Below are 26021 nucleotides of genomic sequence, written 5' to 3'. Positions count from 1 at the left end.
GATATCACGAAGCCGGGGCTTTGGGAGGTAATTGGGTCACGAGGGTGGGGCCTCATGATGGGATTGATGTTGTTATAAAAGGACCCCACAGAGTCCCTAGCCCCTTCCAACACAGGAGCACACCGTGAGAAGTTGGCCATATTGCAACCCGGAGGGTGGTCTCCCCAGAATCTGTCCACACCGGCACCCTGATCTGACCTCCAGCCTCCAGAAGCATGAGGAACAAATCTGGTGTTTATGAGCCACTCAGTTGGTGGTACTTTGTTGTAAGGACTCCCACTGATGAAGACAGGAGGTTGGGGGACAGGAACCTCTGGTCTCTTGAGGAAAAGTTAGCTTGGAGACCTTTCTGAAAGCCCTGTTCCCAGGGTCGGCACTTAAGCATTGGAGTGGGGGGGGGGGGGGTTTCAGCAGTGAAGTCTGGTCCTGTGATGAAAATGCAGGTCATTGGTACACAGGTGGCATTCGGGGGGTTGCTGGACCCTCCAGAGGGAGAGCAAAACAGACCCTGAGCTCATACCTCCAAACTTCTGAGGACTTGTGAGGACAGGAGCCTTGGAGGCTGAGAAGCGGCTGTGTGCCCACCAGGGGAGAGGGTTCACTGCGCACGTGAGGCAACCATAGGGCGGGTGCTGGGGCCTCCTGCATGCCTGACCCCCTAGCATGCCACAGCCCCTCTTCCGTCCCCTTGTGGCTCGTCTCCTCCCGCGGGTACATGGGCAGCGACTTCTGTATCCCCCCCCCCCCCCCCCTGCGCCGCTGGACGCTGGCGGCCCGAGGTGAGAGGGCAGAGCCTGAGCTCTGGGTTCTGGGGATAGAGTCCAAGCCCGGGGGTCTCCAGCCCGGCTCTGCAGCTGAGGCGGCATCGCGCCCACCCACAGCCCCGAGGTGGCAGCAGTTCCGAGGGGCGGGGTGGGGGGGGCGGTCTGCAGCCGGCGCTCGCCCCTTCCTTTCCGTAGCTCCGGGGGGCTCCCGGGGGGACGGGGCTCGCGCGGGGGGCGGGGACGGCAGGGGGGGGGGCGGCCGGGGGGGGGGGCGGGGGGCGGGGCGGGGCCGCGCTCCCGGCGGCGCCGGGCTGTAATTTGTCGTTATATTTAGCGGGCGGCGCCGGGCCGGGCCGCGGGAGGGCGGCGGCGGGGCTATAAGCGGCCCTGGGCGCCCACCCTCGAAGCGGGAGCCCGAGCGAGGAGGAGACGGCGCTGGAACCCATGGACACGTCGTACCCCCGCGAGGACCCCCGGGCCCCGACGCCCCGCAAGGACGGCGCCGCCCACACGGCCCTCACTGTGGGGGCGCCGCGACCCCCACCTCGAGACCACCTGATCTGGTCGGTGTTCAGCACCCTCTACCTGAACCTGTGCTGCCTCGGCTTCCTGGCGCTGGCCTACTCCATCAAGGTGGGCTGTCGGGGAGGGGTGGGGCTGGGGGGGCGCTCTCCGGAGGACCTGAGGGGCTCGTGGGGGGAGGGGGTTGGCGGAGGGGGAGCCGCTTGTCAAAGGGTCACTCCATGAGCGAGGCGCTGGACAAGCTCTCCACCTCGTGAGGGCTTCTCTTTTGAGGTCCCTCAGTAAGAGTCTGTCCTGCGGGGGGGGGGGGGGGGGGCGGGTCTAGTCCCCGCAAAAGAACAGAGTTGGTGGGGGCTTCCCAAGGGCTTCTCTTTCATCAGTGCTTTCCCCACGCCCAGGGCTCCTGTGAGCAAAGCCCACCCCCCGGCTTCGCTCCCGCGGGGCCGGGGGGAGGGGGGGGGGTTCTCGGCGTCCAGGGACTCCCCACCCACAGAGGGTCCTTGGAGCCCCACGCGGGCCTGGGATGGCTTCTGGGTCCACAGCTGCGGTGGGAGGGGCAGGAGGCAGGGCCCCCAGCGCGTGTAGAGACCCGGCCCTGCCACTCACTGGTCCGCAGGCCCGAGACCAGAAGGTGGCTGGAGACCTGGAGGCAGCCCGGCGTTTTGGCTCCAAGGCCAAGTGCTACAACATCCTGGCCACGATGTGGGCGTTGGTACCGCCTCTCCTGCTCCTGGCGCTGGTGGTGACCGGTGCCCTGCACCTGTCCCGGCTGGCCAAGGACTCTGCTGCCTTCTTTAGCACCAAGTTCGACGACTCGGACTATGACTGACAGGCTGGGCCTTGTCCTCCTGCTGACCCACGGATCCTGACGCCAGGACCACCCCCCCCAGGGGCTGCCCCAGGGGCTCCACCCTGACCCCCTGGAAACCTGACTCCGCCACAGGGCCTGATGCCCACTCCTCCCACCCCAGCCTGGGCACCTAATGCTGACCCTGAAGAGCCCTCATTTGGACCCCAGTGGCCTCACTCTAACCCCAGTGGTCCCCGTCCCCCTGACTCCTTGCCCCCAGGCGGGAACCTCCTGCCCCACTCACCAGACTCAGCCTGGATTTCACAATTAAAGCGCCTGGTTCTGGACAGTGCCTCCTGGGTTTCTTGCCGGGGTGAGAGAGGGTTTCTTCCTGAGGGGAGCTACCCCAGGGACCACCCAAGCCACCCTCCCCCCTGGACTGACCCCAGCACGATGGCAGGGTGACCTGTTCTGTCTGCTGGGCCCCAACTGTCCCCTTCACTCAGGCACTGGGTGGCTTGTGGCTTCTGGGGTGGAGGCCCCAGAGTATTTTAGAATGAAGTTTGGGAACTCAGGCTTTTGATCTCTGCTGCCCTGCCGGGCACTGTGGTTTAGCGGCCCCCCTTCCAGAACACGTGTGCCCTTACCCATGTGTGTGCACGTGTGTTAAGTGGGAGTCCCTGGGAGGACATCTTGGGTCCTCGCCCTGCATGTTTCTGTCAGCGGGTTGGGGGGGAGTCACTCTGTCTGTCCCTGTGGCCCCTGCACTCCTCGCACTCTGAGAAAGCTTAGTCCCCACGGTGGGTTTCCTCCCTCCTGGGTCAGTGGGGCTGGACACAAAGACACACGAGCACACAGGCATGTCCTTGTCACCCATGCACACACTTATCACACAGACACACACTTGCATGAAGGGAGGAAACTGGGAGTGAGGACACTTTCTGGGCATCCTTGGTGTTCTCCCCTTCCTGGAAACCAGCGGAGCCTGGCAAGAGGAGGTTGCTAAGCACATGCACACACCCTGTGTGGCTGGGGATGAAGTCCCTTAGGCCTCACTGTGGCCAGTCCAATGACAGGGCAGGCTAATTGCAGGGGCCTTAACTGCCGGGCGGCTCAGGGTTTTGAGCACCCCACCCAGGGTTCCTTCCCCATCCAGGGAGCCCCCTTTGCCTACCCATCTGCCTGGGCTGGGTGTGGGGGTCTGTCTAGCTGCTGTACTTGGAGCCTCAGAGTCCCCTCTTCTCCCGTGATAGCCGACAACTCACCTAGCTGTCTCCACAGTGTGCCCGTAGGGATGGTGTCCTGGCGGCATGCCAACAGTAGCCCAGCTATAAGCTGGGCATGTGCGGCTCCGAGCCGGCCCCTGCAGTAGGGGTGTGAGCAGCCTGGGGCCTGGCCCCTGCTGGGTGCCGGTCCCAGATTGTGCCAAGGACAAGGGCAGTGTGCCAGTGATTGGACCAGGAAGGAGAGAGCGTGCCGACCCTGAGTTCCAGGTTTGGCCCAAGAAGGGAGTAACCTGTGCTGGGTGCACAGGTTGGGAGTTGGCATCAGCTTGCATGTGGCCAGCTTGACGTCCCTAAGCATGGGATGGTCTGCTGTCCCCTCTGGTCATGGGGGAAGGTCACCAGCAGCCCTCCCTATCCCCAGACTGTCTCCTGGCGAGGCTGAGGGACCCTGACCAAGTTTAGGCAGTTGGCTGCCCCGGGGCCTTGACCAGCCATGCCAGCACATGGGTACTGTCACCCTGCCACGGCCCCCTCAGAGGGTCACCTCACTATGTGTACAGGGGACTGCATACATACATGGCTTACACACACAGGGCCACCTACCGCCCCACCTGATGTCTGCGCCCACATCTGGCTCCAGGGCCGCAAAGATAAGCATCTGCTCTGCTGGGACAGTCCCCAGCCACCCGACATCAGCAGATCCACTCTGGCCTTTGCCACACAGCCAGCAGTTGAGGGAGAGGCTGTGGGCAGCCAAGCGAGCCCCACCAAGGTGCTGGCTCTGTTCTCTGAGGTCACGTACCCTTGGGAATCAGCACGGCCGTGCGTGCAGCTCTACAGCCTGGAGGCCACGCTTCTTCCCATGTGCTGCTCCCTGCAGTAACCCAGAGATGAGCCTTGGGATCCCCGATGCCTCCAGCCACCCGCCTTCCCCCCCCTCCCTCACGTGGCTCTGTCCCTCACAGCTTGTCTGCCCTGTGTCTGCTTCTTGGAGAACCTGCACTGACTCTCCGCCGAGAACAGAGAGCGCACAGGGGTTTGCCAGAGCGAAGTGAGCGTGAAGGGGAGTGGCTGGCCCAACTGCTTGCTCTAAGTGAGCAGGTCCCTGCGCCTCTCGATCCGACCCATCTATCATGCAGCCCTTGCTTCCAGAAGGAAGGAGCGTACCAGCTTCTGAGGGCAAAATTTCTCAGCACGCAACTTTAATTCCTCGGGCTCTCACCAAGACTGTGGTGGCAGATCTCATCTCACTCTTGAGAAATTCCCAAGGACCCAACGTGGGAGTGCCAGCTGGGGGGCTGAGGCCCCAGGGGGAGAGGCTGAACAGAGCCTCGGGCGATGGGCAGCCCGTCAGGACAGATGGGCCCAGGCCTGTGGCCTTGAAGCCATGCACACTTGGCCCCAGTTCTTCTGGCTGGTCAGAGGGAAGATGTGAGGTCTCGCTCTGCAGCCCATCCCCCTCTCTTCTTGGCTGAGGAAAGGCCTGTGATAGAGACCATCCAACCTCACCGAAGTGGCCCAGGGGCTGGAGCAGCCAAGGACTGAGGATGCGGAGGGTCCACGACAGCCTGAGAGCACCTCGACCCCACGGTGCCCGACCCCATCTGTCGGACACACCAGGTTCCTTTTTGGTCTGCAAATGAGAATCCTGAGGGATTCTGAAGGGGACTGAGCAATTCTGCCTCATGCCCCACCCCTGCCATCCCTCACACTGAGGCCTGCACCTGTCTCTGCCTCCTCGGCAGAGAGCAAGCCACACCCCCAACCCACCCTGAGGCATCCTGGGGAAGGGACAGGTGAGGCAGGTGTCAGCCACAAAGGCAGGCACAGTAGTGGCTGAGGGGGCCATTGGGGGAGGGGCTCAGGCTGGAGGCAGACCTTCTTAAACTTTGGGCCAACGAATTCAGACTTTCCCTGGAGCCTGTGAGCCTGACTGCTGGTTGGAGAATGGGCAGGAGGGAGGGACTCAGCCGACCAGGAGGGTGTTGATGAGGGTGCAGCCAGCTGGGGGCGCCCACAGAGGGAGTGGGCAGATGGGAGGACCCGAGACGTCCCTGAAGCCCTGATCAGTCAGGTGCAGTGGCCAAGACAGCGCCAGGGCAAGGGAACTGGTGGGGGTTGGAGGACCCAATGGTGTCCCACAGGGGGTCCTGTGGGTTCTGGGGCAGGTGTCTAACGTCTTCCAAAAATTCTCCTAGGAAACTCTTGGAGAATAACTTGCTGCCTCTGCTTCCTACGAGAGTGACCTCTGTATCCGTCCAGCTGAGGAGGGAAAGGAGACTTTGTACCCTGCAGGGGGAGGAGGGCATTTTGAATGGGGGGTTGCCCTGGGGAGGTGACGTGCTCTGCACCCTTGGGTGAGTCTGGGGGTGGCGGCCTACCTGGGAGCAGGGGGAGTCGAGTGTGTGATGGCCACAGCTCAGCCTCCAGCAGGGGGGCCCAGGGCCCTGCCCGGGTTTTAACCTCGATCGTCACTGAGTCCTCGGAGAAGGAGAAGTCAAGCTTGTTCCCTTGGTAAGAGATGCCGTAGAGGCGAACCCCAGAGACCTCTGCCAGACACATGGGGTCGAAGGTCATGCCAGCCCCTGTGATCCTGGGGGGAGGGAAGAGTTTCATGAGGAGCGGGAAGGTAGGGGGCTTCGAATGTTCTGTCAGAGCCGCACTCACCTGAACCCCGTGAATCCGAAGAGTGCTGCCTGCAGGAAGCCCCCCATACCCGTCAGGAAGTTCACAGCGCCGGACCCATCTGCATTCTCTGTCCACACCTGCCCGTGGAAGGCAGTTGGTGCACTGACTCCCAGGACACGGGCGCCACGAGGCTGCTGCCCCTGTTCCAGAAGGGTCCTGACCCTGCGGTGACTCCCCTGTCCCAAGGCTGGGCTCCCACTCCTACCGCCAAGGGGCCCGGGTGGGAGGCAAGTGGGGTCAGCTTGTGAATTGACCTTGAAGGGCTCCGTGATGTTGGCAAAGCTCCTCTCCAGGAGGTCCTGCGCCCGCCGTGGCTCCTTCAGCTCCATCCAGCCCACCGCAAACATGCTCTGGGGCCAGAGGTCAGAGGTCAGAGAACACGCTGGGCTGAAGCCCACTGCGTGGGGAGGGAAGACAGAAGCTAGTGAGGACTGCCCCTCCCCCACACCCTGCAGTCTCCTTACCCAGGTCATGGCAGGGCCCTTTGGGGACGTCACGGCCTCATAAATCTCTAGGTTTTTCCTGCGGGTATGAGGACTCAAGTGGAAAGGGATGGGGTATCCCAGGAGCACGACATCTGCCTGCTTCACCTCCTCTCCTGTGGAGGGACAGGTGCTGCTCACGGGGAGACAAGCTGGTGGGGGCTGCTCAGTCAGGTTGGGGGCATCCAGTCCCGTGGAGGGGGTGGGGAAGGGGCCCCAAGGGAGCTCCAAGTACACTCACCAGGCTGGTACCCGTCAAACTCAGGGTGGAAGTTCCGCCTCGGGTCGAAGGGCACCTTGATCTTATCGGCCACCGCCAGCCATTCACTGGGGACAGGCTGAGCCAGGTCCTGGGCCAGGGCAGCCGCAAAGCGCAGGCTAGGGGTGGACGTAGGAAGGGGGGCTCTAGCCTTAGCCCTCCAGGCTGGCTCCCTGCACGTGGAACTTGGGCAGGGGTCTTGGGTCTGACCTGTTCTGGACCAGGACGTTGGTGTACGCCGAGTTGTCGACCCCCGGATGGTACTCGTCGGGGGGCATGACTCCTGGGCACACAAGTGCAAGGAGGTGCTCAGCGCAGGGTCTCGGGGATCTGCCCCCGATGCCGGCGGCCAGGGTGCGGTTGGCACCATCGGCGGCCAGAGATCACACGCTGAACTGAAGAGCATCCCCCTGGCCCACCAGTCTGTGGCCACCCACCCTCCCTGCCGTGGACATCCACGCCTCCCCTCCCCCATAAGCAACCCCTCCCCGTGACCGTCCCCCCCCACCCCCGCCGTGCCCTCACCCTTCAGGTGGTACTTCTCCTCCTCAGGGCTCCACTCCACACGGCTACACCAAAACTCGGCCACGGCCCTGACGACGTCCCAGCCACCAGCCTCTCGGAAGAGCTGCAAGTCCTGGGAGAGCGGGAGAGGGTGGGACAGAGGCCACGCCATCCACGACTGTGGTCCTCGCTGGTCCCTGCATGTCTTGTCAGTGCCCACCCTTCTGAGTGCCCAGCAGCGAAGGCCTGGCTCCAGGCAGGAGGTCATGGCCACGTCAGGGGGCTGGTCATACATGCTGACGCCTCACCTGGGTGGCGTGGTAGTAAAGCTGGAAAGCCAACACCACAGCTCCGTTTATATGAATTTCCTGGGTCCCATAAATGTCCTCTGGACACACCTCCAGACCAGAGCCCGCACTCTCCCAGGCAAACTTGGCTCCCTGAGGAGTTGGGGGGATGGAACAGACTTGACTGTTCTGGGCGTGGGGACACAGGGGTAGTCCACCATTCCCAATACTCAGCCTTCAGCCAAGGAGAACAGAGGGGGCACTGACTGTCCGGGTGCCCTCACGGGGGCCTGCAGGCTCTGAGTGCCCAGTGTGTGCCCCTATCATAGGCCAGGTGGCTTTGCCCAGTTTCCCTTTGTGCTGACCCTGGGCCAGGGCAGTAAGGGGACTCTAGGTGAGCCCCGGCCAGGCTGTTCTTGCTGCCTCTACGGCACAGGCTGAGGGGTGCTGTGAGCCTGTGTAAGAATCTGGGAAACCCAGCCCCACCCAGAGAGGAACCTGAGGTGAGGGGTGCAGGCCTAGGAGGGATGTGGGGACCTCAGGCCCTTCAGGGGGCCCTGTAGGGTGGGCACCCAGGTCCCCCTCACCTGGTAGCCCAGCCTCCGGGCATTGTCTAGGGCCCCACCCAGCGTCCGGATGCGGTACTCCAGGAGGGCCCTGGCGGCCTCTGGGTGGAACATCAGGATATTTGGGAACATCCAGAGATCCTGTGAGCACAGCCAAGGGCCCCTGGTTCAGGAGCTCTCGCTCCCTTCTCTCTCCCGTCTGCCCACACTCTGCCCTGGCCAGAGTCAGCACTGCTCCATGCCGCCTCCCCAGCAGCCCCTCTGTCTCCTTCCGGCTTCTTCCTCTGCTGCCCACCCTGGCTCCATCCTGGGCCATCCACACCTGCCCATCCCACGGCCCAGTCTCCAGGCCGAACGCTCCCCGCGCCCGGTCCCCGGCGCAGCACTTCCCCTCCCCAGCAGGCCTCTGGGTCTGCCCCGGAGCTCAGGCCAGAATCTGGGCAGGGGCAGCCTGGATGGGAGCCTGCTCTGTGGCTCACTAGCTGCCTGACCTAGTGAGTGACTCAGCTTCTCTAAGCCTCACCCGAGTGGGCCACGGCATTGGCTGCTGAGGGGTTAGCACCCTGGGTCCCTCCCGTGCCCAACGTCCGCCAAGTCCCAGCCTCTCCTGGCTCCCACTCCTGTCTGAGGCCTCACCCTCTTCTACCCATGCTCCACTCGGCAGCCAGACTACACCTCTGTCAGTGTCACTCCCAAGTTAAAGTCTCCATGGCTCCTGCAGCACCGCCACCCCCCCCCCGCCCCCCGCCCTGCAACTGCTCCTCTTGCCGTGGTGAGAGCCCCTGTTGCCCTGGCCAGATGGCACACACCCTCTGAGCTCTGGTGTTTGTACCTTCTGGTCCCTCTGCCCGAATCACTCTTTTCCACCAAAGTCCTGTACGTCCCACCTCCTCCAGGAAGGCTCCCCTTCTGCCCTGGCCTCTGTGCCTCTCCAGTCACAGTCCCCGTCCCAGGTAGGGCAGAGACAGCAGCCACGCCTGTGCCCGCAGCCACGGGATCCCCCGCACCCATGTGCTGCCCCACCTGTGCATGCTGTGTGTTGGGAGGTAGAACAGTACATACCTGGTCCCAGAAGACATGGCCCCAGTAGCATTCCTCTCGGCTCCCATTGGACAGGCCCCCAGGGCTGAGGCCATGGCTGGCGTACGCTGGGGCCCCCGGCTGGGGCAGGGCACTGAGCAGGTAATAGAGGGCACCACGCAGGGCCTGGCGCAGAGGTAGGGGCCCCACCACGTCCAGGCCACAGCCAGCCCAGAGCTGGGCCCAGGCCTGGGCGTGGGCAGGGTACAGAGCGGCCCCCGCCTGCAGCTGCAGGGCCTCCGTGAGGCAGGCTTGGGCCTCCGCCTGGCTGCCGCCCACCACGGTCAGGAACTCCCAGGTCCGGTCTTCTTCGCTTTCCCCGAGGGTCAGGGCTGGGGGCACTGGTGTCCATAGCATGTGTACCTCCTGCTGCGGCCCCCCAGGTTGCTCTGGGGTGAGTGTGTGGCCACAAAGGTACCTGCAAGAGTGCGGCCACGTCTAAGGGACCAGCTCCCTCCTCGGTCTACCTGGCCAGCCCTGACGGCTTCCTCACCGGGCTCCCTGGAAGTCAGGACCCAGATGCAGGTGAAGGTCCGGGCTTTCTGGGGAGAAGGTCGACCGCAGCAGCACCGTAATGGGCCGGCTCTCCCCGGCCACGCGGGTGATGGACACACCGAAAGCCAGGACGTGAGGCAGCGTGCGATGGGCGTAGAGGCGCTGGGAGGCCCGGAAGCTGGGGCCCTCTAGAGTGTGCAGAAAGGAGCCTGGGGAGGGGCAGAGGGGATCAGGGCAACTCACACGCCCCACTTAGGACCCCCGAGGACAGTTACCAAGCTACCAGCCCCTCGGCAAGGTGGATCCGCCCTCTGAGCCCCAGCTGCCCCATCTGGGAAGCTACAGGTGCACAGAGGGCCCCACGCGCCAGTGCCAGCCAGGCCGGGAGGCCGGCAGGGCTGACTTCTCTGTGAGCCAGCATCCTGAGTTAGGAGGTGCTGGGATGGGACTGCTGTTGGTTGCCGCACTCACCTCGGGTGTGGGGGAGCGGGACAGTGGTGGCTACCTGTATTAGTGTCCAGGGCAAAGGTCTCGGTCAGCTGATTTCCGGTCTCTGCAGGGGCCTCCAGCTGGACGTTGAGGGGACTAGGCAGAATGGCCCGGTGTGTGTCCCCACAAGCCCCATTGTACACGCCGCTCACATGCAGCGTGTCATGATACACACGCGTGCCCAAGTATGTGTTGGTCACGGTGGCCAAGAGCCGGGGGTCACCGGGCAGAGAATGGGCACTGAATATGGTGGGGTCCTCGCTGGCATCCTCCATGGAAAGGCTTGCTCAGCAGATTGGCCTGGAAAAGGGGGAGTCAGGGGCCCCCACAATTGGCCGGCCTTGTTCCCTCTTCTGACTGTAAACCCCCAGGCACCCGCTGGAACTTGGCAGATGCCTCCCAGAGCTGTTGGGAGGGGTGTGGGCCACCCGCACTCAGCCCTGATTTTCCATAGCCCTTACTTTTGAGCCACCCCTGGAAACACCTCCGACCCTGAGAGACGCTCAAACCCCTGATGCTGATCTCCAGAGACCCAGTGAGTCCCCAGATTCCCACCTTCGGACCTCAATTCGAACCCTTCCAGCTCTCTCCAAGCCGCGCCCCCACAAGCCCAGACCTGTTAGTGGGGAGCTCGGAGGCCTCAGTCTTCCGGACCTGGGGGAGGGGCGCCGTCGCCGGGCGGGGAAGCGGCCCGAGCTCCGCGGAGCGGGCTGGGGAGGAGGGTCTCTGGGCCACACCGCAGCCGGCGTGTCCCCAGGCCCCAGCTCGCTCGGCGCCGCCCCTTCCAGGCCGGAGGGAGAAGTCGCAGGCGCCGCCGTCTCGGCCGGAAGGCCCCGCGGTCCCCGCCCCCGGGGCCCCAGGGCGGAGCAGCCGGTGTGCCGACCCGGTGCCCCCGGCGCGCCGGCGGGCCTCCCGGGGAAGCCGCGCGGGCCCGCACAGTTTGAACCCTGACCTCAAGGACGCGTGGAGGGACGGCTGTGAGAGGGGCGGGGGCCTCTGGTGTGCGATCGCCCCTCGCCGGCCGCGGCTTCCTCCCTCCCGGGTCTCCCCTTCCGGGGAGTGGCGCGGGTGGTCCTCCTCCTGCAGAAGCCCTTCTCTTCGCTCGCTCCGGCGCTGCCTCATGCCCTGCCCAGCCCGTCGTACCCCCAGTCTGCATCCCCCGCCCGGGCGCTCTAAGGCGGCTGGGCCACGGGTTTGTCTCCTAGCCTCTCTGGCCCCGCGCCTGACCCAGATGTCTGTGCTCGACCCCTGGGCCCAGCAGGAGACACTCAGAGCCAACGTGTGCCTGGAGGTCTGCTCTTCCTGTGGCCTCCCCCAGTGTCGGCGACGGGGACTCCACCTGTCCAGGTGCTCAGGCCCCCGTGGTCCACCCTCCCCACTTCTGCCCACAAACCCTATTGTTCTCCACTTTCACGGCTTGTCAGCTCCATCATCCCCACTGCCACCCGGCCACCTCTGAGAGCAAGCCCTCCTCTTGGATGGACGGTGCACACGCCCCACTTATGCTCCGCCCTATGTAGCCCTTGATAACACAGCCACAGCCACCCTGAGAGTGCCTTCTGCTCAGAAGCCTGCAATGGTGCCCGCCCCCACCCAGAGGGCAGGCCAGCTAGCATCCCTGACCACCTGCTCCCCACCGGCCCCCCTCACACCTCTGCTAGGACACTGCCGCCACTGTGGCTTCCTTGCTGCCTCTGCAACAGTCCAAGCATGTGCCCTGTTACGGACTGAATGTTTGTGTGCCCCCAGATCATCCATTGAAATCTAATTCCCAGTGCGACCATTTTGGAAGTGGGGCCTTGGGGAGGTTATTAGATCAAGAGCTGTCAAGAGTGGGATTAGAGCCCTTATGGGCAAAGGCCTGAGACCTAGCCCGCTCTTTCCACCATGTGGGGACACAGCAAGAGGAGAGCGCTCTGCAGAGGGGAGGAGGGTCCTCGTCAGACACTGGGTTGACTGGCACCTTGGCCTTGGACATCCCAGCCTCCGGAGAAATGAATTTCTGTGTTTGGGAGGCCCCCCGGTTTGTGGTGTTCTCTTCCAGCAGCCTGAGTTGGCCAAGACACTCCTCTTCACGGCTTTCGTACTGTTCCTTTGCCGGGAACACTTTCCTTCGAGGTACCCTCAGGGCTTGATGCCTCACTTCCGTCCTGTCCTGTCCTGTCCTGTCCTGTCCGTAAGAGATCCCTCCCTTGTAACGGGAAACCCTTGGCTCCACGGTCTCCTCCCCCTTTGCCCTGCTTTGCTTTCCTCCAAGCATTTGTTGGTGGCCGTCTATACCTGTTTACTATCTGTCTTCCCGCCAGTTTCAGGAAGGCAGGGATTTTTGTCTGTTTTGTGGAAGGAATGACTGGACTTGAACTCTGATTATGGAAGGAAATTTCCCCCTAGAAGTGAAGGGGCTGACTCCCATGCTTCTTTCCCACCTGGACTGGGGTCCCAGGAGCTGGCTTAGCCCTGCACCGTTGAGCAGAGAAGACCTGAAGATTCAGGGCCTGTCTGCTTCTCGCCCTGTCCATCAAAGACAGGCCTCACCTCAGAGCTCCCTGTAGTAGGCTGTAGCCCTGAGTCTCAGTTTCCTCATCTGGGAAATGGGGAACACAACCCCACCCCACACAGATGGATTGGGGACCAAAGGAAAGATTGTGAGCACCTGTTAGGATGCTTGGCCGCACGCAACACAAATCAACACCAAAGAATCCAAAGGAGAATGTATTATCAGCACACGGACGTGGGGACAGGCTGCTTGCTGCCCCTTCCACCACAGCTCCTACCTGGAGTCCAGTCTGCTGTGGTCTCCCCCCTCCCCTGGTCTCCATCTCTGAAGACCTAGGCAGTAAATGGACACCACTGGGCTGGCACCACACAGCCTCGGGGATGGCTTCACTTCCGATGCCAAGACCCAAGTTCCTGGGGAGGAATAGTGACCTGCCTGCCTTTGGTCAGGGGTCAGCCTCTGCTTGATCCCTTGTGGCCAGGGGCAGAGTCGTGGGGCTGTGAGGCCCACAGTGCAGATGGGGATGGGATCGGTGAAGGAGTTGCTCTGCACTGAGCACACCAGGTCAAGGCCAATACGTGGCAGAGACTTGATGACTGGGAGCTGTCAGCGTTATTGTTGCTGGGGGTATCTGCAGGGTGATGGCTAGGGGGCCCCAGGAGAGGTAGGTGGGTGGAGCAGCTGGTGGGGGGGTTGGGGTAAGAGGGCTCCCTGGGGGTAGAGAACAGAGACAGAACCTGTGCCCAGGGTATGGGGGGAGAGGCATGTCCTGGGACACCTGTCCCTGACCAGGTAAGGGGCCATGTGTGTCCTTGCCTCTCACCTGCCTGCCCAGGGCCCCTCAGATTCAAAAGGGCTGCCCAGAGCAGAGAGCAGCATCCTCCTGCCCTTGGGATGAGGACATCTATTCCACAGGGCTGACTAGAGTCCTCCCCCTGGCATTCAGGGCCTCAGAGGACACAGGTGAATCCCGTGGGAGGCTTAGGGGTGACTTTCCAGCAGTGGGTGTGTGATGACCAGACCTGGCTTTGCCTTCTTCACCTCCCGCAGCTCCTGCAGTGACTGTGCGCTCAGCTTCACAGAGGTCAGACTGCAGCCATGTGTACAGGACAGAAGTGGGAGTCGGTTGGGGAAGCTGAGGTCAGGGCTGGGGGGACAGTGACAGGAGAGCAGTGTGGGGGCAGCGACGGGGCTGTTAGCCTGGGCTGTGCCAAAGGCACGCAGTGACAGAGGTGGTTAGTCGGGGGTGTCAGAGGTTGGGGAAAGAGGTTAGGCGGTGGGGGCCAGAGCCCTTGGGGGAGTAAAAAGGTGTTGGGATCGTTGGCCCAGACTTGCCATGGGGCCCCAGATGACAGATGGACATTTGGTCTGGCCAAATGGTTGAAGCCGAGGGCTGGGGCTGGGACTTTTTGGAGCATGGGTCTCCAGGGGCTGGGTTGCAGTGTGGTCACTCGGGGAGCCCCGGGAGGAGTTACTCTTCAGGGTCTAGGGGACGTCCCCAGGCACCCAGCCCGATCGTTGAGAGGCTGAGTCCCCATCCCCCTTTCTGCCCCTGTGTCTACCTGAGGGTCTGTAGGCGGCATCCTGACTGCTGTAGGACTCTACACAGGTAGGTTACCATGGGTTCCGGCAGCTGGCAGTCACTTAGATCCAGGGTGGTCAACGTGGAGCTCTGGCTGAGCGCGCCGATGAGGTAATGAAGCGCCTCCTGGAGGGTGGGCTGCTGCACCCTGGGGGGGGACGGCCACCCTCAGAGGCTACTGCCAACCGCTCCCCTACCGTACCGTGTCCCTCCCCCTCGCCCCCACCAGGCCAGGCCCTCACCTGAGCTTCTGCACCCGGCACTGGGGCCAGGCCAGGCCCTCACTCAGCACCCGCAGGCCGGCCTCGCTGAGCCCGTTTTGCAGGAGGCCCAGCTCAGTCAGGGCGGGGGCCGCCCGCAGGGCCTCAGAGAGGTCTCGGCAGACAGAGTCAGACAGTTTGCAGCGGCACAGCCTGTGGTCAAGAGCACATGTGTCTGTCTTCAGTCCCCTCGGCCGCTTTACTGTCCCCACCTCTGCAAACTGCCCGCTCCTTGGGCGGCTGAGGCTCTGTCTGGAGAGGCGCTGGCTCGACAGGAAGTTTCCCCTGTCCTTTGTTACCCACCACACGTGTCCCTGGGGAGCCTCGGCCACATGTGCCTCTGCATGCTGGACTGCACTCCACTTTTCCTCAGGGCACTATTCTCTACCAGCTGTTGGATGAGCCAATGCGGATCTTACTGTCAGCGTGTTTAACTGCACGCAGCTGAGCATCGGGTTAAGGTGGCCATGGTTTATTCATCCAGCTGGTCCCTAACAATGGGGAAGTGGGTGTTGTTTCCACCTTTGCTGCCATTATAAATACTGCTGTGATGAACACCACGCATTCAGTTTAGCGGCAGCGTTGATGGGCCAAACGCGCCGATCACCTTCTTGGCTCCCAATGTTTATCTTCGGGTTGCTGGAACATCATACCAAGCGAGGTGACCGTGTCACCATGGCCATAGGCTGTGCCCCTCTCACTGTGCCCCACCAGTACTGGCTCCTACAATTTCTCTTACCTTCTGCTTACTTGGTGATAAGGTCACATACTCAGTGTTGGGCACCCACTGCTACATTAACTCTCATACCAACCCTCTGAGGCGGAACCTTCCGTTCCATAGAGGAGGAAACGAGTTCAGACAGACTGACTTGCCCAAGGGCTCGGAGGCAGGCAGCCTGGACTTCAGAGCCTGTGCCCTCAACACCTCCCTCCACTGCTTGTAAGAGCCCAGAGGAACTGCCCATCACTCCCCAGTAGCAACTAGTAGCCTTCCTTCAGAAGGAAAATTTATTCTGGTCTTCTTTACCTTCCCACCCCCAGAACACTCAGCAGCACCATGCTTCGCACCCTAACGGGGCCAAACCCTCCTTCCTAGCCCCGGGCCACACCGCCTCCTCGCTCCTCTGCGCTACGCTACGTGGGCAGAGCCATTGGCCCCAGCACAGGACGCCAGAGGCCACAGGCTCTCAGCCTGTCCCCTCTGCCATGTCCAGACAGGGCTACCCCTCTGCCCCTGCCCAGAGTACCCTGCTCTGCATCCCTCCAGGGGGGCCGCGGGGGCCCGGTCACTCACGTCAGGCTGCTCAGACCGCAGTGTTGGTCAGTCATGGCCTCAAAGAGCGAACGCAGTGGAGAGGCCTGGGTTTTTTTCACGGTGGCTTGTGAACTGCCAGGAGAGAGAGCAAGGTGAAGCCCACTTGTCCCCTTCCAGTCCCCACCTCTTTCCTGTGGCCCTGAGTGTCAGAGCTGCCTCCGCTCTCCACCTCAAGCTGAGCCGGGACCCCTCCGCCCTCTTTGCTCCAAACCCAGAGTGAAACCACTCATCTGTGGCCCCGTGCAGCTCCCGCTGAAGCAGTCTGCCTGAGTCCAGTGGGGGGCATGTCACCCACATCCCCTGTGGGTCTGTATTGCACCTGCAGTGGGCGTCCCCAGCCCCAGCCCATCAACGTCCTGACATTCATTATTTCAACAGATGCGGAGCTCTGGGTCAAGTGCTGGGTTGGAGTTAAGCACACAGAAGACTTAGCCCTGAAGGAGCTCAGGGTCTGGCGAAGGGTAGACATCATGGCATACGGTGGTCGGTGGGGCACTTCTGGGGCCAAAGGGGTCCCAGGCCAGCTGAGGGAGGCTGGGAAAGCATTGAGGATAGGCAGCCAACAGAGTGTTCTGGGTGCACGACACAGCAGGTGCAAAAGCTCAGGGCACAGCCGGAGTGGAGTATTCCATGCTAGGAGGTTTGCCCTGGATGTGGATGGCTGGGGGTTGGCATGGCAGGACAGGCGGGGGAAGATGGACCATAGGGAGCCGCCTTGCAAGGGGGTGGGCATGACCAGCCCCGAAGTCCTGCTCTCCTCTGGGGGGACAGGCTTCCCCTGCTCAGACGGAGACTCGCGGGTGCACTGGCACACGCGCCCCCCTGCCCCCGCCCCGCCCCCTCCCCCAGGGCCTGGGAACCAGGACAGTCTTGCCCTGTAGACTCACGAGCTGCCGCCCAGGCTGCCGTGCAGTCGTTTCATCAGGTTCTTCTTCTTTTTCTTCTCGTGTGTGGGGGCCAGTCCACAGCTAACCAGCCGCAGGGCCTGCCCCTTGGGGCAGCACCTTATGCAGTAGCTCAGGACCACCACATCCATGCGGCTCAAGCACACCCGCTCCAGCGCCAGCTCAGGGAGGCCACGCAGGGCCTGGCTCACAAAGGCGCCCTCCTGAGTCTCGTACAGGCAGTACAGCAGCTCCAGCGCGTAGTTGAGCTCGCCCTCCTCCTCTTCCAGCTCCTCCCTGCCCTCCGGCGCTTCCGTCTCTTGGGTCCCCTCCGGTGCCGCCCTCTGGTGGCCCTGGTCCTGCACCCACCGCAGGACGTCCTGCTTCACGCGCTCTGAAACCACGCAGCCGAAGTGGCGCTCGATGTCGCGCATCCGCTCTGTGTTCAGCAGCCCGAAGAGGAAGCGCGTGGTGAGCGCGAGGTGGCCGCGCAGCTCGGCGTTGCCCCGCAGAAGCGCCCCGACGCTGTCAGCCGGTGCCCGGTCTCCCTTGTCATCCAGCAGGTAGGACAGCGCGGCGAAGAATTCCTGGAAGCTCTGGTCCATGAACTGGTAGGTGACCTCGGTCTCCAGCACGCCCGGCAGCTCTTTCTTGCTGAGAAACAGCCTCTGGATTTTAGAGCCGCGAAGTTGCAGTCTTTCCAGGTCCTTCTCGGCGAACTGCGCCCTGTGCCCGAGGAGGCCTTCGCGGGCCAGGCGGCACAGCTTCCGCAGCTCGCCCTGCACCTGGGGCCCGTCGGCGGCGGGCGCCGAGCTCAGGAAGCTGGCGACGAAGAACAGGTACACGGACGTGGTGGTCTTGGAGGTGCGCGACAGGTCCTGGCCGAGGTCGAGCTGCTGGCGCAGAACCGTGCACACGATCCAGCACACGAAGGGCACGAAGCACAGCGCGAACAGCGTCTCGTTCTCCTTCACCGAGCGGTAGGCCTGCTCCGCCAGCCACTCCTCCCGGAAGAACTTGTGGAAGTACTTCTTCTTGTCTTTGTCGGAGAAGCCGCACACCTCGGCGCACTGCGGCGAGCACAGGCGGCTCTGCAGCCTCCCGGGGGCCGTGGCGCGGGCGGTCACCAGCAGGCGGGCCCCGGGCAGCAGCGTCTTGCCCATCAGCCCGCTCAGCACCCGCGCGCCCTCCGCCTCCTCGAAGGGGTCGGTGCAGGGCGCCGCGTCGGCGGGCGCGGGCGGGGGCAGCTCGTCCGCGCCGTCCAGGATGAAGAGCAGGCGCTCGGCGCGGGCGAGCATGAGCCGCACGGGGGCGCTGCGTCCCGGGCACTGGTCGAGGATCAGGCCGGCCAGGCTGCACGTGCCCGGGCGCTCCAGCAGCTCGCGGCAGGGCAGGAAGAAGGCGAAGTCCACCTGGCCGTGGTACAGCTTGCCCGCCGCCCAGTCGTACAGGATTTTCTTGGCCGCCATGGTCTTGCCGATGCCCGCCGGGCCCTGCAGCAGCACCGTCAGAGGCCGCTGGCCCTCTCCGTCGCGGCCGAACAGGCGGTTGAAGGTGTGCGTGTCGGATCGCCGCGCGCGCTGTGTCTCCCGCTCGTCCGCGGGCCCCAGCGCCCCGTCCACCGACGCGGCGCCTTCGCGCGCGATGAGCAGTTTGGTGAAGCGCTTGTTGATCTTCACGGAGCGCGCGTTCCTCTCCTTCACCTTGGCATGCTGCTGCAGGACGTGCTCTCTGTACTTCTTCTTGTACTCTGGCGGCGGGGGGGGGGGGGGGGGGGTCGGCTGCCCCCCCCCCCCTGCCCCCCCCCCCCGGGCTCCGGTCCCTGCCCCCCCCCCCTCCTCCCCCCAGCCAGCCTTGCCACACAACTCTCCCCCGGGACCGGCCGTCGGGAATCTCTGAGCGGTGTAAAGGACCCTCGTGCTGCAAACCTGGGGGTCACCCCCCACCCCCGCCCCCGCCCGCCGACAGCTTGGGTCTTGTGCTTCCCGCCGACAGAGACCTACCGGACACGGAGAGCAGCGAGGAGGAGCTGGGGCCGAGCCCTGGAAGGGAGAGCTGTGGTGAGGCCCTGCCGAATGTGCAGGGGGCTGGGGAGGGGGGGCGCAGTAGGGAGTTGGGGCTACCCCTCAAGAGCGCCCCGGATCCGAGCCCTGGGGCCCCTGGATGTGTGGGTGGCGTGCTCTCGGGCGCGGGGGAGGGGGGCGCGCCGGGACTTTTCTGGGGAAGCGGGAAGGATGGCGGCCGAGGCCCAGACTCTGCCTCCGGCGGGAGCGAACGGAGGCGCGGGGACCCTGGCGACCCTCCACCCCGCGCTCACGCTTCAGCCGGTCCTCCTTGAGCTGCTCCGCCACGTCGCGGATGTCAGCCCTCTTCAGAGTCTTTCGGGTCACGTCCAGCGCAGGCTCCGGCCCGTAGAATTGGATCAGCTCCTCCGCGAGGTTCAGCGCGTCCGCGCCCTCCAGCCGCCCCCACGGGATGCTGCGGCCGTCCTGCGGCGTGTCCCGCAGCTTGTGGCGGAAGCGCTTCAGGTGCTCCTGGCTCAGGTTCTCGAGCGCGCGGTGGAGCAGCTCTCGGGCTGTGGCTGCACGGAACTCCGCGCTGGGCGCGGTCGGGCGGGGTCAGCACGTCTGCGGCGACGGTGATCCCGGCCTTGCCCCGCCGCCCCCCACAGCCTCGGCCCGGGCGTCGGGGCACCCACGACTGGCAAAGGCTCAGATGAGCCCCCATCTCCCCAGCTGACTCCAGGCCAACGTTTGGTAGCACCCAGCCAGGAGAGAAGTTCTTCCCTCCCAGGACCTCGGTCGGGGGCGGGGGCGGGGGGGGGGCAGTGTGGGGGCGGGCGGTGCTCTGCCCCAAGGCTTTGCCTCTGACGGCGCTGCCCCTGGTTGTGATAGAGGTCACTGGGGGCAGGCGCTGGCCACCGCTGACCCAAGCGCTGGGGGACCGCCTTCCCGCCCTGCACCCTCCTTCCTGTGTTCTTCCACACACCTGGCCAGGCCGGCTCAAAAGCCTAAGATGAGGGTGCCCACAAGGGCCTGTGCTCTGCCCTTTCCTCCCTTCTTTCCCTTCCCTTCCTTGGGAGCCTGGGGGGAGAGCCACACTCACCACCCACACCGCCCACTCTGCGAGCCTGAGTTCCCCATCACACCCATCTCACTGCACCCTTTGGTGGCCCAGGCTGGGCACCTTGCACCAGGGGCCGAGTCTGAGTCCCTGGTGGGGAACAGACACCAAGGGTGCCTTCTGTGTGAATAGAGTCCCTAGAATCCTGAGCCTGGGAGATACTGGGGGAAAGCTGTGGATCAGCTGTGTGAAGCCCCAGGGAGTGGGCAGAATGAGGTGAGGCCCCCACAGGCTGGGGCCAGCCGCTTCCCATGTGACCATCCTGAAAGCCAGCACTCACCCGGACTGGAAGTCCTCTGGCTGGTCCATGGAGTCTGGTCCTTAGGACTGGCACTTAGGGGCAGGTGTGGGGATCAGAGAGGTTATCTATCTCTCCCTAGGTTGATTAGAGCCGTTTTCTAGGGGAGCTGTCCAGCCCCACCCATGCCCCAGACCCGAGTGGCCTAGCTCAGCCAGCGCCCAGATGTCAGTCCACCAGTCACCAAGCTCCCAGACTCGGCACTGGACGCACTCCCCCTTTAAGAGTTCTGCGTGCTGACCTTTGATTTTCCTCTAATCCTTGTTTCAGTTGGTGTTCTCTGAGAACCCATAGGGCGTGGCAGTGAGGCACAGCTGTGAGCAGGTACCTGCAGAGCAGGGTGGATGGTGTGAAGAAAGGGGCTGGCTCAGAACTAGGCCTTCAGCTTGAAGGCCTCAAGGTAGGTTAAATTCTGAAGGCAGGAGTGAGGAAGGGCTTCTTAGATAGAAGGGACACTGGGAACGAGGGAGGGACTTGCACAATGTTATCGGAAAGGAAGCTGTCACGGGGGAAAGGGAAGAGTTGTGTGGCTTCCCAAACCTGGCTTGAGCAGGCTGATGGGAAGAGGTTTGGAGGTGAGGAGTGTGTGTGTGTGTGTGTGTGCCTGGGTCTGTCTATGTGGCCACTTTATACTGTGTTTGAGTGAATGTATCTGTGGTCAGCTGAATAACAGGCCCCAAAGATATCAGGCCGTAACCCCCGGAATCTGTGAAGGTCCCCTCACGTGCCAAAAGCAGCTTTGCAGATTGAACTCGGGGGCTAGAGATGGGACGATCGTCCTGGGTTACCCAGGTGGGCTGTAAATGTCATCTCAGGTGTCACACGCTAGAGGCGGAGGGAGATTTGGCCCAGGAGAAGGCAACGTGACTGTGAAGCAAGATGCTAGACTGCTGGCTTGGACGTTGGAGGAAGACGCCATGAGCCTAGGAGCGCCAGGAACAGAGCACTGGAGGCTGGAAATGCGAGGTGAGGACACACCCTCTAGAGCCTCCACAGGGAGTGTGGCTGAACCAACACAGGGAACTCAGCCCAGTGACACTGATTTTGGACTTCTGAACTCTGGAGCTGTGAGAGAATAAATGTGTGTTGTTTTAAGCCACCAACTTTGTGGTATCTTGTTAGAGCAGTCATAGAAAATGAACACAGTATCTCTCTGAGCATTTCTGTGAAACTGTCTGCAAGAACAGGTGTTCTGGAATATTCACTGCCTTCCACCCATTGTTTTTAATTAAAAAAAATGTTTAATGTTTATTTATTTCTGGTGGGGGGGGGGGAGAGAGGCAGAGGGCGAGTGGAGGAGGGTAGAGAGAGAGACAGAATCTGAAACAGGCTCCAGGCTCTGAGCTGTCAGCACAGAGCCTGACGCAGGGCTCGAACTCAAGAACCACAAGATCATGACCTGAGTCGAAGTCAGACACGTAACCAACCAAGCCACGCTTTAAAAATTTTTTTTTTTAATGTTTATTTGCCGTAAGCCATCCCTGTGTTCAGTCCTGCTTCCACAGGAGCCTTGAGAGCTGCTCCCTGGGGAGAGAGCCCAGAGTCCTGGGAGCCTCTATTGCCCTGCCCCCTCCACCAGGAGGGGACCCACAGAGGCGCCCATTTAGCCCTAACTTTTTTTTGTTGTTGTTGTCTATTTAAGACAAATAGATCCCACGTCTCCATGAGGAGGGCTCAGGCTTTCAGAGGTATGGATCTGTTTAGCCACACTCACACCTTCCCCAGGTAACCCCCTCCCTCTCTTCTACTCCCTGAATTCCCCCCTTGACTGCCCTCCACACCAGGCAGCTGCCTGGACAGGGCAAGGTTGGCAGCAGAGAGGCTGGAGGGGCTGCCGCCAGCACACGACGGTGGCACTTTGTGCTTTTAAAGGATGTTTGTGAACATGAATACATCTCACTGTTCCCACAGAGCCAGAGAGGTGGGGCCAGTGTCCAGGCTTTCTGTGTTGAAGCAGCCTCAACCGGGTCCAGCCCAAAGCAGGGACAAGACCCTCACTCCGGACCATGGTGTGGGTAACACCCAGCAAAGCAGAGGAGTGGACTGGGTCTCCTGGGGGTCAGGGTCCTGGGAACAAGCCCTTAGCAGAGTTCGGCCTCAGCTCTGGGAGAGGTTGGGGTGTGCGTGTGTGACTGTCGTGAGTTCTGTATGGGGTCCCAGCTCCCTTGACCTGCTGGCTCCTGACTTAGCTTCTGCAGCGTGCTGGGATTCTGCACAGGCAAAACAACAGCAGATGTGGGCGTGTCCAGGCTTGCCTGTGGACAGACTGTGGGCCCTGCACAGCTCGGTGGGCATTGCAGGGCCCTGGGTTGCAGCCTCACGGGCAAAGACCCCAGTGTGCCCCTCGTGGACGCCTCACTGAGCCCCACTCCAACCCTGAGGCACTGCATACACGTTCCTCCAGGCAGAGGGAGATGTCCCACATCGGCCCATGCTGTGTTTCCCCTAAATGCACATTCACTGTCCCTCTCCACAGTATAATTTCTCAAAAGCAAGTTCTCTACAACTGCACTATCTCCTTTTCATTATTACTTCAGACAGAAAGTGTCACCATCAAGAGCACAATCTCCTAGCCAGGCTGTCGGGATCAAATCCTGCTTCCACCGTCCAATAGCTGGGTGACCTTGGACACTACTTAACCTCTCTGTGCTTCCGTTTCCTCATCTGTAGAATGGCATGGTAAAGGCACGTCAGTGCTGAGGGCAGAGAGGAGAAAGCTGTAAGGCAGGTGCCTAGCCCATTCTAGGCACTGGCTATCACCACCTCTCAAGTTCTGTGGAAGGCCGCTCACAGTTTTCTGTGTCACCAAGAACATCCCAATTTCTAAATCCACTCCAGGTCTGACCGTGAACTCTTCCTTGAAAGGCATGCTCTTTTCCTTTTGTCAGAGGAACTGAGGGGGCATGTCAGACAGAGGGAGGGTGTGCATCTGCCATAACCAGCATGGGAGGGGCCCTGAGGCCGCTGATTTGGGGATGTCAAGGTCATCCCCATACCCTAAGATGGACCCTCCGTGAGTGCACTCTGTACCCCATAAACTCTCAGCCGCTGCTGATAACAGCCCTGGAAAAAGCTTTGATGATGGGAGCCAGTATCAGGGAGCCTTGCCACGAACTAAGCCACGGAAGTATGGGGATGAGGAGGGGACATTGGGAGCAGGTGTACGGGTGCAGGTGGGGGGTGGAGAAGGCCAAGAGAGAAAGGGAGAAGCGGGTGAGAAAAGGAGATACAGGTGGCAGCATGGCCAGCAGTGATACTGGACTTATGTCACCCCAGCTTCAGCTGCTGAGCAGGGCCACTCCCAAGGGCACAAGTTTTGAAATCTTGAACAAGTAATTAAGACTGCATTGTGAAATTCCTCAAAGGTCTCTCGCACAGGGATTTTGCCACCCAGGAAACCTTTGATCATTTCTTCCTCACTCCCACATTTTGTCCTCACGGCAGCTGTGAACGAGGTCTCTCAGGAGTTGTCCACACTGCCCACTCCTTCGGGGCCTCCTGTCCCCTTAGTTCTCCTGCCTTTGAAAAGCCTCGCTCTAGAGCACTGGTGCCCTCAGCAGAATGCTTCCTCCTTCCCTGTTCTCAGCATTCCCCTTCATATCTTGACCTCAGAGAAAGAACCATTTCTGGAGGAATGGGTAAGATGAGGAAAAAATGAACCTATAGCTGACCCCCTCCTCTTGTGCCAACAAATTCGATAACTTGGATGAAATGGAAAGATTCTTAGAAAGTCACAAACACACTGACTCAAAAGAAACAATCTGAATAGATCTACAAGAAGTAAAGAGATTGAATTAATAATATAGAAAAATTCCCATGAAGAGAAGGCCAGGCCCAGATGGCATCGCTAACGATTCTGTCAAATATTTAAAGCATTACTAACACTCCTTCACAAGCCCTAACAGAACATGTAAATGAAAAGACTATCCCTCCCCCCCCAATAAGTAAAATAAGGAAAAGAAAAGAATACCTCCCAATCCATCCTGTGAGGCCATACTACTCTGATACCAAACCAGGCAAACACATCGCAAGAAAACTAAAAGACCAATATCCCTGATAAATATAGACACAAAAAAATCTCCAACAAACTCCTAGCAAATAGAACCATCAATGTATAGAAATAATTATGAACCGTGGCCAAGCGGAACTTACCCCAGTAGTGTAAGGTTGTCTTGACATTCCAAAGTCAATTAGCGTAACAGGGGAGTCCTCTCTGTACCCACCCAATAGGAGCTGGCCAGGTAGCCTGGATGGTTCTCACTCCCCTTTTGTCTGATGAGGGTTCTCATTGCAGTGAGTCTGTTCCTTTTATACCCTTGGATGCTGGGGGTTCTGGCGGTGGATGTCCTGTCTCTTAGCCTTCAGAAGGTCTGGTGGCTACGAGCTCAAGACCAAGGAGTCAGCAGGGCTGGTTTCTTCTAAGGCATTTCTCTCAGACTTGTAGGTGGTTGTAGGTGGTGGTCTTCTTCTAGGGTGTTCACAGGGTCTCCCATGTGCAAAATCCAATACAGATTTTAATACATCCTCACCTACTGAGGGAAGGAAGATATCCAGCCCCAGCCCTCTCTAGCCTTCCTGTCTCACTCAAAGAAGAATTTTGAAAGAAGGCAGAGGGGAAGAAAACACTCACCTTACCAAGAGAAGAACAAAGATATGAATTACATCAGATCTCTCTTAGAAATCATGCAAGCAAGAGGAGAGTGGAATGAAATATTTAAATTGTTGAAAGAAAAAAAAAATCCGCCTACCTAGAATTCTGTATCCAGTGACATTATATTTCAAAAGTGAGGGAGAAATAAAGACTTTCTCATATAAACAAAAATTGTGGAAATTTGTCACCAGAAGACCAGCCTTGAAAGAAATGTTAATAGAAGTTCTTTAGAGAGAAGAAAAAGGACGTGGGTCACAATTCAGCTCTACATAAAGAAATGAAGACGATTGGTGAAGGGACAAATGAAGGTAAAATAAAATATTTTATTTTTCTTATACTTAACTGATCTATCAGTTTATTCAAGATACCAATAGCAATATATTGGATGAATATAGCTCTTGAGTAAGGGAAATGTGTGATGGCAATGTTATAGGGGATGGGGGTGGGCCGGAATTAGGGATACCCTGTTGTAAGATACTTGCACTACTGGTGAAGTGGTATCGTGAAAATATATGAAAGCAGATTTAGATTAATTGTAAAGGTAAATTGCAAAATCTAGGGCCACCACAAAAGCATTTTAAAAGAGTATAATTGATATGCTAAAGGAAGAGAAAAATCAGAATAATATAAAAATACTCAAAACCTGAGAAGCCAGAAAGAGAGTGGAAGGAAAAAAGAACAAGAAAGAGAGACAAAGGCATCAAAATAGCAGACAGTCACAAAAATGGTAAATACGAATTCAACTATATCAATAATCAGTTTAAATGTAAATGACCTAAATGCCTATTAAAAGAGAGACTATCAGAGTAGACAAAAAACATGACCCAACCCTGTGTTGTCCACAAAAAACCCACATTAAAAATAAAGACACAGATAGGTTAAAAGTAAAGGGAAAGAGAAAGACACACCAGGCTAACACTAATCAAAAGAAAACTGGGTGGGTGAAGGTGGCCAAAGGTACAAATTTCCAGTTATGAGATAAACAAGCACTAGGGGTATAATGTACAACACGGTGACTGCCACGAACACTTCTGGATGGCATATATAAAAAATGGTGAGAATAAATCCCTAAGAGATCTCATCACAAAGAAAAAGGTTTCTTTTCTTTTCTTTTTTTCTTTTCTTTTTTCTTTTCTTTTCTTTTACTTTCTTTTCTTTTCTCTTTTCTTTCTTTCCTTTTTTCCCCCTTATTTTGTATGTACGTGAGATGATGGATCTTAACTAAACTTATGTGGTGATCATTTCACAATATGTGTAAA

At 60.1% G+C, this 26021-nt stretch overlaps 3 protein-coding genes and 1 long non-coding RNA gene across 6 annotated transcripts; 2 read left to right on the top strand and 2 right to left on the bottom strand.

Annotated features, from left to right (window-relative positions):
- Positions 1-1058: 1058 nt before the first annotated feature.
- On the top strand, positions 1059-2423 carry IFITM5 (interferon induced transmembrane protein 5). Its single transcript, XM_049652645.1, has 2 exons — positions 1059-1397; positions 1903-2423. The coding sequence occupies exons 1-2, from the start codon at positions 1209-1211 to the stop codon at positions 2113-2115; spliced, it is 402 nt and encodes a 133-aa protein (XP_049508602.1). The 5' UTR covers positions 1059-1208; the 3' UTR covers positions 2116-2423.
- Positions 2424-4487: 2064 nt separating this feature from the next.
- PGGHG (protein-glucosylgalactosylhydroxylysine glucosidase) lies at positions 4488-11213 on the bottom strand. Of its 3 annotated transcripts, XM_049652643.1 has the most exons (14): positions 10769-10857; positions 10169-10452; positions 9662-9872; positions 9151-9586; positions 8110-8229; positions 7544-7675; positions 7257-7368; positions 6942-7014; positions 6714-6850; positions 6455-6588; positions 6245-6340; positions 5970-6067; positions 5684-5895; positions 4488-4785 (listed from the first exon to the last, which is right to left on the bottom strand). In XM_049652643.1, the coding sequence occupies exons 2-14, from the start codon at positions 10425-10427 to the stop codon at positions 4721-4723; spliced, it is 2085 nt and encodes a 694-aa protein (XP_049508600.1). In that variant the 5' UTR covers positions 10428-10452; positions 10769-10857; the 3' UTR covers positions 4488-4720. The 3 variants fall into 3 exon arrangements, with proteins under 3 accessions (XP_049508600.1, XP_049508599.1, XP_049508601.1); XM_049652642.1 differs by having other exon boundaries at positions 10169-11213; XM_049652644.1 differs by lacking the exon at positions 10769-10857 and having other exon boundaries at positions 4488-5591; positions 10169-10427.
- A 1638-nt stretch (positions 11214-12851) lies between these two features.
- On the bottom strand, positions 12852-19290 carry NLRP6 (NLR family pyrin domain containing 6; the record flags this gene model as incomplete). Its single annotated transcript, XM_049652019.1, has 7 exons — positions 12852-13739; positions 14212-14379; positions 14474-14644; positions 15786-15878; positions 16694-18440; positions 18694-18732; positions 19008-19290. Coding segments are annotated over 7 exons (2610 nt in total), but the record flags the coding sequence as incomplete, so codon positions are not given.
- Position 19291: 1 nt separating this feature from the next.
- On the top strand, positions 19292-21264 carry LOC125937747 (uncharacterized). The gene is made up of 3 exons (XR_007462501.1): positions 19292-19446; positions 20382-20511; positions 20927-21264. It is a non-coding gene; the product is annotated as an uncharacterized LOC125937747 (long non-coding RNA).
- Positions 21265-26021: the final 4757 nt, after the last annotated feature.

This window comes from Panthera uncia (genome assembly GCF_023721935.1).
Source record: "Panthera uncia isolate 11264 chromosome A3 unlocalized genomic scaffold, Puncia_PCG_1.0 HiC_scaffold_12, whole genome shotgun sequence".
NCBI lineage: Eukaryota > Metazoa > Chordata > Mammalia > Carnivora > Felidae > Panthera > Panthera uncia.
The sequence above is the reverse complement of the archived record's forward strand: the minus strand, read 5'-3'. Positions and strand labels throughout refer to the sequence as shown.

What these genes read in the sequence shown, in the direction of transcription:
- IFITM5 (XM_049652645.1), top strand. Translation starts at nt 1,209, where the DNA reads ATGGACACGTCGTACCCCCGCGAGGACCCCCGGGCCCCGACGCCCCGC. An exon ending in CGCTGGCCTACTCCATCAAG is followed by an intron (nt 1,398 to 1,902) that starts GTGGGCTGTCGG and finishes ACTGGTCCGCAG; the next exon opens with GCCCGAGACCAGAAGGTGGC.
- PGGHG (XM_049652642.1), bottom strand. Translation starts at nt 10,427, where the DNA reads ATGGAGGATGCCAGCGAGGACCCCACCATATTCAGTGCCCATTCTCTG. An exon ending in CCCGGAGGCTGGGCTACCAG is followed by an intron (nt 7,676 to 8,109) that starts GTGAGGGGGACC and finishes CCAACTCCTCAG; the next exon opens with GGAGCCAAGTTTGCCTGGGA. An exon ending in TTTACTACCACGCCACCCAG is followed by an intron (nt 7,369 to 7,543) that starts GTGAGGCGTCAG and finishes CCGCTCTCCCAG; the next exon opens with GACTTGCAGCTCTTCCGAGA.